Here is a 12,739-nt window from a genome sequence, read left to right on the forward strand (position 1 = left end):
AGAGGAGTAAAGACACCAGAATACATTTACATTTAAGAGTCTCAAATCTGAGAATCTGGCCTTTTTTTCTTGGAAAATTACTCAAACGCGATCTAAATCAATTATCAAAATGGTTGCCAATTAATTTAATAGAACAACTCAGCGTTCTTCAGTCCTGGTCCTCGTTCTAGATGTTTCTCTGCTCCAACACACCTGATTCAAATGATCAGCTGGTCATCAAGCTCTGCTGAAGCCTGATAAAGACACATTCATTTGAATCAGGTGTGTTGGAGCAGGTGCCCCCCAAGGACCAGGATTATAACAGGCTGGATTAGTCAGTGCAGCTCTATTTTGGGGCCCAAAAAACACTCTCCCCCTGGGCCCTGTTAACAGTGTTTTCCGGCCCTGCTCAGTCTCTTTTCTCAGGTTAATACCTTCATAAATTAAATATATTTGGGATGTTGCACTTTGGTTTTGGTTCTACTATTTCCTAAAAATGTGCAGACAAGAGAATTAATTGATTAATTGAAACAAACAGCCCTGATTGTTGTACCTGCACAGGTAAGGACCATCAGCCCCAGTGTGTGTGTGTGTGTGTGTGTGTGCGTGCCTCAGGGTGTCACGTCCTGGTCTTACCCAGTCCTCGAAGTGCTTGCTGCCGTTGTGCAGGATGTCCTCGAACTGGATGATGCAGTTGGCCACGAAGTCGTCGTAGCCGATCGGCGCGTCGTGGAAGACGGACAGCTCGATCCTGCGGCCGTCGTGGACCTCCGTGGTGAACTCATCGTTCCACGTGGGGCTGTTGGTCTTCTGCTTGGTGGAGGTCTGGCCCACACGGGAGTCGTCCACGTTCAGGGCGATGTACGTGTCCAGGAGGAAGGTCTGGGTCTTGGGGCCGACGGCGTGACGCAGGGACCAAGCCGTCGGTTTGAGCTCCAGAGCCTCGCGGATCTTGATCCTCAGCTGCCCGTTGAAGATCACCATGATGCTGAGACGGTTCCGGCACTTGATCCTTTAAAACTGTGAGCCCACCTCCTTCTGCTCTCAACCACTTCAAAAACAATCCACTCCTGAATCACGGCTCTGGTTCAACCGGTGGTCCTCCAGGCGCACACTCCAAATCCTCCCAGCTGAATGTGACGGAGAAAACGCCAACTAAGAAGCCTGGCTCGTGTTTTGGTGTCTCCTTAAAACGTCCACACTTGTCGAATAAGCTCCAATTTTCCCCAAAAAAACTAACCAGCAGCAGCAGCTGGAGACGCTTTCCTCAGAAGTGCGCGGAGGAAACATGAATAGCCACCAAGAGCCGAGAGTTAGCGACAAACAGACGAGCAAAGGCCCCAGATGTGAATCGCTCTGTCATGTTTTTTTTTTTTTTTTTTTTTTTACCTAAAAACTCCGTTAGCTGTAGCGGGGCACCCCTGGAGCACTAGCCCGTGTTGCATCGCACCGTGTGGCGGGTGTGAGGCTCCAGCCGCCGCGGCGCATCAGGGATGTTCGAGCCGGACCGCTGCGACCAGTCAGCGGCTGGTGAGAGCCGCAGCAGGGGCGGAGAGGAGGGGCAGACCCAGGCTGGAGGGGAGGTGAGTTATACAGGGGTTCCAGCTGCTCGGTGCGCGGCCTGGTCTCAGCCACTGCCGCTGATCTTAACTTCCCGTGCACATACCTCTGGCTGCCTCTCCCCCCTCCCCGACACACTGCTCTCTGTCTCCGTCTCTCTCTGGTGCAGGAAATGCGAAAAACACGTCAGATTTGTCGGAGCCTGGTGTGACAGACGGGGGAGTGCGACGCAACACAGACTAGGGAGGTGGAGAGGAGAGGAGAGGAGAGGAGAGTCCTCGGAGTGAATATTTTCCTAGAAAATGAAACACTTTACATTGTCCCACCAAGGTGCCCTTGAGCAAAGGCTCCTCTAGAAGCACACGCACCATAGCTGTGCACCCCAAACAGGTGTGAGGTGCATTTTCTGCAACATGAAGCTCATCCATCCATCCATCCACTCAATAAAGGCCAACTGCCAGCTCCATGAAGGATGGGACCTGAGGGGATGGATGTAGGGATATGTGAGGCATGCCTGGAATTTCAAAGAGATGACTGCACGCCATATTAGCCACATGACCAATGCTGTGTGCAGCACTGTACTGTTCAGATACACAATGAGTTCTCAAAACCAGCTAAAAGCTTCTTATTTCTTTGAAATATGCAAACAAATCTAACAAATGGGCCACATTTGTGGGTCTAATTTTGCTTGAGTTTGTGATCTTAGAGGGCAGAAGCAGCATTTTTGATTTACAGCAACTTAGGTGTTCACATTATGGTGAGACTGAGCAACATTTCAGTCTTGAATTCAGTCAACCAAGGATCAACTGTAGCTGTTTTACCTCTTTAAGTATCCCCACGTGTTGACAGTAGCCTGCTAATACTCTGCACCTTCAAGATTGTGTTGCAAAACAGCATTATTAACCATATTACTTGTGCATGTCCACTTTATTTAAGTTATAACAATGTAAAATAAGTATTTTTTCTATTTTCTTTATAACCAACAGGGTCAAATGGAACAAAAGTCTGCAGCCGTCACAAGCAGCCACAAACATGTGACACGCCGACAGCAGAGAAATTCAATTTTCCGCATTTTTCTGCACAATTAAATGCTTTATGTTTATAATATAGAAAACATGAGAATGCATTCATGAAACCGTGTGTGTGTGTGTGTGTTTCTCCTGAGGCATAAATGTGATTTATTTCTAAAGTCAGTCTTAGTTGAAACAGCGTTAGACAACACATCTCTCACAGGATGGTCAAAAGGTAAAATACTGCTGGCGATCACATGTGTCTCAGTGTCATTAGAGCTGAGACATCCTGTACGAGACAGACTCGGTACAAGGCCGACAGCAGCTCACGATTTACACAAAGCAACAGCACATTCATCTGCACAGACAGCAATCTGTCATCATCTGCATCCAGGCAGTGAGTCATCCCGACATGTCAGCGTGTAACAGAGATGATTCGTAGTTTAAAAGGAATAACAAAGATGTTTGTTGTACATGTGTATACAAGAAGTCAGTCAATATGAAGATAAAGACATTGTCCTAACTTATTTTGTGCTTTCGCTTTGAAAGTGAAACAAAAAGAAAGAAGCTTAGAAAGAAAAGCACTTAGAACTAAATTGCCCAGAAAGTCTTGACATTATTAATGTGGTAAATGACTAATGGCTAATGACTGTTAGCTGGAAATCTCTGATTTTAACAGAATATCTCCATCAGGAATCGTACAAAGGACCATTTCCTGCAAACATCACTCTCCTGTGGTCCAGTGAAACATTGTGTTCACTTATCCAACTTAACTTTATGGTGTTAAAAGGCTGATTGATCGTTAGAAAACACATGAAAAAGTTCAAAATATAAAACTAGCAGGTAAAAAGTCCTGACAATCTGCGAGTCTGTCTGAGACTTTGACACTTGTACTGTGACAGATTAAACAACTGAAAACACACGTGAAGAGTAGTTACACACTGTTGATGCAGGAAATGTTGAAATCTATCTGACATTATGTCAGAGAGCTGTGAGGATGTGATGTGACGTCACATGACATCCAGCGGTTACACACAGGACGACTCAGCACATTTAAACACTTCAACACTGCTGACCCCTCCTGGTGACCGTCAGAACAACAACCTGTGCCGGCTGAGCAAAAAGGATCAAGTTGTATTAAAGGATGCAGTTTAAAATCTCAGTGATGTGAGAAATCAAACACATGCTGCAGTAAAAATGTCACCTCAAGAGGTTTTATGACAACTTTATGGTTGGAAGTCCAAAAGGAAACACGGAAAGAAGGGAACATGTACAGAAGTTATGAATCTCTACATGATTTAAACCCATAAACTGAACAACCTCTAACGTGGAGAGGACAACAAATGATCAGTTGAGAACACAAGCTTAATCAGGATATCTGACGGGACTTTTCATTTTCCACATTAGATACGTGTACAGGTCTCGGAGAGATGTGGAAAAAGAAGTATAAAGATTTTTGTGGCTGCATATCTGATAAACTGCCTCCGGTGATGTCACTAAATGGCTCCGTTGCATTGTGGGTAGTGCAGCAGTCCACTGATTTAGCACAGTGTTGGACTCTTTCTTTCTGATCGACGCCCCTTTAGGTTTTCACATAACTTTTCATTTTAATGTAACTTAAACACAATGTTTGCAAAGGGAATCACCCTGAAATTTATTTTTCAAGGAAATCTATACTATGCCAGACCTCATTCTGGCCCTTTAACCATTTTGTTAGTAGGCTAATTTGCCCATTCGTTAGTTATGTCACAAAAAATACACTTATTTCATAAAAAAGTTTAAACCCAGGCTGTCTAACAGAAGGTATATATACAACAATCAAGCTGACAACATGCATCTAAGATTAAAAAGGTGCATTGTTTTTCTTTTTGTACTTTTTTCTTTTTCAATTGTGAAAACTAAGAAAGTGTGTTGTTTCACACACACACATTTAAATTACAAGCTTTACAGGACAGATATTGGGAATGTAAAAGTCCCCTTAGCACTTACAAAAGAAGTTTCAATAAGCAAAATAACTCCAATGTTCATAATAATGTGTTAGTTCATGGCCTTGTAGCTGTAGAATCTGGTCATGCACAATAAAGGCACTTTATAATGACTAATACAGCCAATAAGCGACTAATATGCACGATAATAACCTTTTTAATGATTCATTTTTAAATGGTGTTCCCGAGCATAAAATTATGCTTAAGATCTTTTAAGTTTAATTCAATATCTTGATTATTTCTCTGATCAGAGGATAAAAGTGACTGGAATGCGATATTTCCACAGCAGATGTGTTGACTCGCAGGGAAAGCACAGGTGCAACTAATAACATTAACAGAGGCTCTGCTCCATTTAGACTTTATTAGTGACACCTGTGGGTGAAAAACAAAAATGTGAGAAAGACTGTAGCGTCAGGAGGAAGGCCCACAATAAATGCTGCATGTTTACTCTGAAGGAAATTGGTCACATCTTGATGTGTTGATGAGAAGCAGGCATTTATGAACGTGGAAGCAGTAAGTAAATGATGGAAAATGGAAAAGAGCTGCTAGCTGAGGCTATAGATGACTTTATAGTCTGGTAAAGTATCGTTTGGTGCAGCCACAGTGAATGAAAGCTTAGTTTTTGTACAAAGGGTCAAGAATTTCTCTGAAACTGAGAGAAACTATATTTTGTTACGAGCATCCGAAGAGCTACGATAACATCTCTCCATCCTCTGGAAGCAACAGTATCCCTCTGTCTCTCACTTTCCCTCCTTGTTTTCTCATTAAGCACGTCAGCCAATCGTCTGTCAGCCCTGCAGATAGGAATCAATCACAGGCCGAGGAAATCCCCGGGACTCCGGCCACTTCCTGCCGTCTCTCCCCTCTCATACAGCTCGCTTTAAATCAAACCAAACAGTCTGATGCTGTCCACCAGTGGAAAGGATCACACTGTTGTCACCATAACTGTAGCTATGGTCACAGCAGGACAGTAACATCTCTGTGACCGAGGGAAAAAAACTGTTCTGCAGCCTGGAAGCAACGTTTTTCCACTTTGAGTGGTGACGGGAATGAAAGGAGGGTTTTCTTAATGAAGCAAAGAGGAAGTTTCCAACAGGACGAGCAAAAGAGTATTACAGGAGAGAGACATTGCTTAAAAGAAATTACACTTGCATTTCAAATCTGTACTTTAATATACAAGATAAAATCCACAGAGGGAAATCTTACTCCTCATTTCATCTCTTCTTATGAAACTAATTCAACATCTCACAGATTAAAGGTCCTATTTGTAAGAAAAGTAAATATTTGAGTCTTATTCCAGCTCGCCAAATACTGACGGAGTGATTGTAGGACGGGTCGGCCACCATCCCTACACGTCAGTATTTGACGAGTTGGGAATGAGATTCAAAAATCTACTTTTCTTACAAATAGGACCTTTTAAGGGTCCGTTGTTAGGAGGAAAGGGGATCTAACTTGTGTAACTCATTTTCTTAAATTCTCCTGTAGCTAAAAAAAACCTATTACGCTGTGTTTTTCATGTCATAATATAAAAATCTAGTAGTGTAATAATATTTTATTATTTGAGAACGGGTAAAAAAACAAAACACGACCTTTGGGGCTTGTTTCTCTCCATACATTGATTTAATTGTTGAAGGAAGGAAGGAAAGAAAGAAAGTTGTTGTTGTTTCAGCCAATGTATGATTGCAATTTTATGGTACATATGGTATAAAGATTGTACAGTAATACAATGATGTGAATATATCATATAATTATTGCATTTTTTAATATCCCATGTTTTCTTTTAAATCACTTGTAAAGTACTTGAACTGCATTTTGATTAGTTTAAAAGGTGCTACATGAATAAAGTCCGATTGATCTATTAAAATGAATAAGTTCAGTATGTTTTTCTTGGTCAGTAATGAACTTTAAGCTCTAACAACAACATCCTGATTTGTTCTCTGTGAATAAAACTACAGATCTGCCCTTTTTTGTATCAGTTGCATTAGCAGCTTTTAGGCAGCAGGAGGCGCCAAACATCAATCCAACATGATAATCTTTTTTATAATCTTTTCCCAAGGCTCATTTAATTCCCCTCCCTCTGCCATCCTCTCACTCTCTCCATCCTCTCACTCTCTCCATCCTCTCACTCTCTCCATCCTCTCACTCTACATCTGTGTGTTTTGGTGTTTGTGTTCTTCCTACCTGTCTTTAGTAAAACGGCCTTGATGGCGTACAATATGTCGTCTCCACACACATCTGCTCTATTAAACACCACACAGCTGGGAGCCAAAGACATTAATACGAGCGAGGGATAGAAAAAAGACGATGAGCAGAAAACCAATGACATTGCATGTGGCTGCTCGGTATTCTGCATATCCCTCATAATCCTCATCCATCCACGTCCCTCTGGTGCAGTTAGTTATTTTAATTATAAACAAACTGTCAAAAATCAATATCTTTTTTTCCTCTCCTTTCATTTTCCTCACAGTGGGGTTCTTTGTGTAAGCCAATCAATATCCCTACTTTCTGTCCTTTGGGGGAGGTTAAAAACGATCTATAATAGAATTCAATTCAAGCAGCAGGAATAACAACAAGCCAAACCAATTTCCCACAGGCTAACAATGGGGTTTAATACCGCTGTTTGCTGTTCCTTGGAGCTTTAAACTAGTAGATATGTGCACAGAGGCAGGCGGCAGCTTGTGCCCGTCAGTCCTATTAAACTGGAAATGTTAGAGAGGAGCGAGTCGACGGGAGTTGGAAGACTTTTATTCCAACACTTTTTGTCAGAAGCGCCACCAAAGATGAATATATGTAGACACAGATGACAGGAAGGAGCTTCTCCCTGCACCATGTCTCATTATACTGACACTTGTGACACCAAACTCTTACAATTATTTTTTTTTTACTTCAAACTCCACCAGTTAGTTAATGAATATTGATGTGGAGAAGGGCGCATATCTCCATATCCTTGACCTTGTCATTTATCTCGACTTGCAAGGCAAAAGCAGATCAGTATTCCCATCACAAGACATTTGATAAATACCCTCCCTAATTTAGAGGCAAGGCAGATGGTCTCGTTGCTGGCAAAAGAGCTGCGAAATTAGGACAAAGAAAGAAGTGTATGTCAGCAGCATCAGCAGCAGCAGCAGCAGCAAGGTGCACCGCGAAGAGCAGGAGGTAGTGTTGTGTGTCCCAGGAGGGGTGTAGAAAGGAAAAGCCAGTCTGCAATAAACCAGCTGTTTCCTCACAAAGTGGCCGACTGCCAGGATACCTGCTGTAGTCAGATAACGTAGGATCTAGGTGAGAATCATCCAGAGCTGTTTGGTGAGCTAAATGTCGGGAAGCAGTAAATGACAGTGACTCAAATGAATTTGGAAGGCCTCTCACAAAAAAGTAGATAAAACATATTCAAATATTGTAGATTGTTTCCTTCATTGATGTTTTAGATGGAACTGTTGTTTGCTGAATCAACCCACTCGCCAGAATACATTTTGGTAACGTGTGTGTCTGCAAAACCACAGACAGGTGGAAGCTACTTATGAATGTTGCAGAATGACTGCAGGGTTAACTGTGAAAGCAGCTTATTACACCCCCTGCTTACGTTTCTTGATATGCGGCAAACTTTAGTAAAGCAAAGGAGGACGATTGGGGTCGAAGTCAGGTTAAACAAGCACGAGACGTTCAGACAACGCAAGTGAAGTTACGACGTAACGTATGTATTTTGACCCAAACCTCAATGTTTTCCTGAAACAACAGATCCTCATACGTTAACAACTGAGAGGGTCGATTGTCAGCGTCGACCAAAACGACATATATCACCGTTCGCAAAACAGTGTGACCTCTGCAGCGTAACTGCGACACACATATTTGGAGCACAGTTTGGTTAGGTTCAGGAAAACTAACTTCTCTAACCTCTGTTACAAATGTACCTACGTTACCTAAGTAACTTATGGTGACGTCATCCTCCCCATACGGACTTTTTAGTCTTTACTTCCTCCTTCGCAGCTGTAATAGTTACCACAGCCAATAGAGGTCGCTGCTGAGGAACAAACATACATATGGATCACAATAAGCTGCTTTCTTTTTCAACCTATATAGTCTTTTATATGAGGACAGGCTCAAATGTCCTGACGTCTCTTCAAAAATATCCTGTGGTTTCAGATTTACCAATGTTGAAGCTCCATATGGACGTGAAAGTCAGCTCATATATGTGTGATGTGAACCTAATATGATGCTTTTATTGTAGAAATGTCAACATGATTCCTCTGACACTTACAAATTTGAAGATATTAGTGTTTTGCAGAAACATAAAATGCCAACATTTATTCTGGTGACCGGGCTGCGTCAACAGACTGAACGCCAACAGTCACTGCCGGCATTCTTGATACATCAATTTAACTTTTTCCCAGAATCATCTTTCTTTCCTCAGAGAAAGTGACTCTGACAGGGGGCTTCACGCTGTCTCCTATACTGTACCACCAGTCAGCATTAGTTTCCTTTTAACTGTGACCACAGTCTTTTTCTAACCTTAACAGTGGAGTTTCTGTTCTACAGCGCAATGTGACGACAAACAAGCTATTTTGTTATTTAGGTATGAGAGCCATAATTGGTTTGTAGCTTCCCAGTGATGCTCGCACACTTGACAAATTGCATCCAGCACAGTGATGATGTTTTGAAACTCAGCACAGTTCCCATCTCTTCATTTAGCAGATCTAATAACCGTAAAACAGCAGAAGGGTTCTGTTTACTTCATCAAGTATTTTTGTATCTTTATTCAGTCAGATCCAAAGAAGTAACAGAGGCCTAATCTTACAAGGAATTCATATATTAATGCGCACGTTTACTAATTTTATGCACCAGAAATCACAGATCATGTGGACCCAGTTTGTTTGCATTATGTAATCATGAGACTTGTGGTGATAGTGATGGCTATATGAGCTTATGACCTACATAAGCTTCAACATATGATAGGATTTGAAAAGCTGCATTAATGTATTTTTTTTAAAAAAATCCTCAATAAGTTAATGGACACACAGCCCTGGTGCCTCACAGTTAATACGGCGATGTTAGCACACATTTAGCCCAAACATTTCCTCCTATTTTGACTTAATAGTCCAATATTTACTCTTCTTTTAGCTCTGGTTTGGTCTCCACCAACTACTGCAAAAAACAGCCCAGTAAAATGTTTGTACTTGTGTTATATCACATCCACATTACGAGTATATGAGCTGACTTTCGTGTCAGGAGGCTGAGGAGACCGCTGTTCAAGATGATATTTCACCGTTTGTAAGCATGAAACCACCGGATATTTTTAATTGTGATGACAAAACCGGATATTTTGAGAAAAAACATAATCTTTTCCGAGCCCTCACCAGCACAGCGTTGTCACAACATAAAATAGAATATTGAACCTAAAGAAACATAAAGTTGCGACATAAAGAAACTGGGTTTGAGAAAAAATATCTGGCACTTTAGCTGCTAAATGATCCATCTAGTTGCTAAGTTTGTCTGATGTTTGGTGATGGACAGGTAGAGCACAGTCGATGTATCAGGGCTTGTTTTCTGAAAATCAGCCTCCTGTTGCTGCTGGAAACAAGGTTGAAGAAAGCACTGAGCGTGAACCAGATACTAAATGCGCGTTAAATCAAAACTGTGCAGCAAAAAGAGGCTAACAGTCTCTGTAGAGTTGGTTGTAATTCCCCAAATGTCAATCCATCTCACATCACACACGGGCTCGTCTTTTGATTCATCGTTCATATAAAGAATATTATCGTCAGCATGTAACCAAAGATGACGTAATTGATACATTTTGATTTGTTTGTAGCACCCGATAGCATTCACATAATCCAGCAGTGAAATCCCCAAAGTTCCTCCTCCCAGCTGCTGATGTTTCCAAACGTAACTGAACACAGCTGTGTTGAGTTTCAGGACATTAACAGTGATCTGGGAGGACAGTCGGGGATTTGGAGCATGATTGGGTAACAAAGTCGTAAAACTGTGTTGTGTTGTGTTTTGCACTTAGCTTGTGATATACCAGCTCTCTGCTCAGACATGTCACTGTTACAAATCAATATCTCAAATGGAAACCTTGTGATTCTCTTCATCACACTGCGGCGGCAGAGTAATATCTTCCCTGAGATGAGTCTGTCTTCTGGTTTGAGGATTATCGTCCTCTGGCTCGCTGGATGTTTTTTGTGAGCCCTCGGGGAGCACAGATGCAAATCTTGGCTTTGTTTTCCAAAAAGCACTGCTTGGCTCTGAAGGATATCTTTGTGTCTTTTAAGCCTTGAAAGTGAGATAAAGTTATAAATCAGGAAGACAGTTTGGGGAATTATGCCTCTGCTGTGTCAGTCTGGTTTTAATGTTCCCGTCCTCGCTGAATCTGAATCAAACTCAAAACTCATCGAGGCAACGAGAAACTAAAGAAGTCTGATTTATTTTTACAACTCATGTAATTATCGTCCGTGTTCACTGATCAGTGATTGATCTCTGTGATTGATGAACACACTCAACAACTTTTTACCCCTACCCCCTTGTTTTTGAGTGCCCTCTTGTCCCTCAGAACAGAGTTACAAGAGGCAGTGGTTGAAATCCTCCACTATGAAATGGGAAAACACTTCAAGACCCTCATACGTCATCAGTTGTCGTCGATGGGGTTTCTGTAAACGGACGCGACTGGCATTTCCAGTATGCTGTCTTCAGCTGTGGTGATTTCTCTTGACCTGGACTTTGCTGCTGGACTTCTGGGCATCATATGTCTTCAAAGGGGGGACTGCAACAATGAAATATGTCAAATTGCGGGATTGTAGTTGGTTACCGAGACATCAGCAAACTAGTAGCTCCCATAACCCTCAGTTTGAAGTGTACCTCTAAAAAACCCCTCTGTCCTAAGAGTCGGCACACCCTTCCCCTGGGCGTGAACGTGCAAAACAGAGAAATATGGCTTGGACTCAATCCCATTCCCAAGTTTCACTCCTACTCCGTCAGTTACAAGTGGTTAAAATCTCCCCCTATGAAATGGGACAGCCCTTCAGGAACCTCATACGTCATCGGTTGTCGTTAATGCCGTTTACGTAAACAGATGTGACCTGACATTTCCAATACGCCGTCTTCAGCTGTGGTGATTTCTCCTGTGCTCCTCTGGCAGTCCTGGTGTTATCACAACGCCATTTGCCTTTTATTTGATGGAGATAGAAAAACTTAGTTAGCTACTTAAGTAAGTCTCTGCAAAAACCACAGCTAAATTCAAACTTATCTTAACTTTAACGTATATTTCTGTTGTTTAGGTTCAGTTTTCTCTTTCTCTCTTGTCACAACGCTCTGCTTATACTCTGCTTAGGCTTAGGTCCATAAAAACACTTGGTTAGGGTCAGGAAAACATCGAGGTTCGGCTTAAATTAACTGCTTTGGTCGCCACAAAAACAGGTGAACACGTCCCCAAAGACTCAAACTGTGGTAATCTGTTCGGCAGCCTTGTTGGCTGTAACAACACCACCACCTTCCCCTCCTCCTCCTCCTCCAATCTGACGGTCATGTAGCTTAAACACTCAACAACAAGAATCTGAACACCCTTTCAGGAAGTCCGATCTTTTCCTGTATCTGGCTGCTGATGAACAGATACATAATCATTTCACTCTACTTCACCAGACCTCGCTCTAATGGATTTAATGAGGATGCTGATTTATTTATATATTTGTTTATGCTGTCTCCAAATTGTCTCAGTCAGTTTTCCAGTAGAAATTAAACATCCTGCCGCAGATTTATTCCCTGTGGCTAATAACAACTCAAGTGTGAGTGCATGAGAGAGGCTTTGTATGAGCCAAGGAAACATTGGGAAGACCTTCACCTGGAGACATGACGTGTATGGCTTGCTGAAGTGCTTTTGAGCAAGACCCTGGAGAGCTCATGTCATAACAATAAAACATACACTGTATATTTCCCCAGTTTGGTTCTTTCTTCTCTTAAATGCTCAAAGTGTAACCTGCCGGCATGAGTCTCTGTCCCCGTCTTTGTCTCTGCACACTGTCCGTTGCTGCATGGCGTTGACGTTTTTTTTTTTTTTTTTAAAGGGAACTGCCCCTTTAACCGCGTGGCCGCACTGCTCATGCTCGGGGCTTTGTGCAGGAGTTTCCCCCCCGTCAGAGAGCAGCTGTGGACGGGAGAGCTGTAGCGGACAGAGCGGAGCAGAGAGGAGCGGCGCTCCGGGGACAGACAGACAGAGAGAGA

The 12,739-nt window shown here is 42.4% G+C and overlaps 1 protein-coding gene across 1 annotated transcript in view; it reads right to left on the reverse strand.

The window, feature by feature from the left end:
• LOC141009608 (protein kinase C epsilon type-like) overlaps positions 1-1,645 on the reverse strand; it is a 63,838-nt gene extending 62,193 nt beyond the window's left edge. The window contains exon 1 of the mRNA XM_073482283.1: positions 616-1,645. Coding sequence (XP_073338384.1) covers positions 616-963 — 348 coding nt within the window. The 5' untranslated portion in view covers positions 964-1,645. The remainder of the gene's footprint in view (positions 1-615) is intronic.
• Positions 1,646-12,739: the final 11,094 nt, after the last annotated feature.

Source organism: Pagrus major, chromosome 15 (assembly GCF_040436345.1).
Source record: "Pagrus major chromosome 15, Pma_NU_1.0".
NCBI classification, from domain to species: domain Eukaryota; kingdom Metazoa; phylum Chordata; class Actinopteri; order Spariformes; family Sparidae; genus Pagrus; species Pagrus major.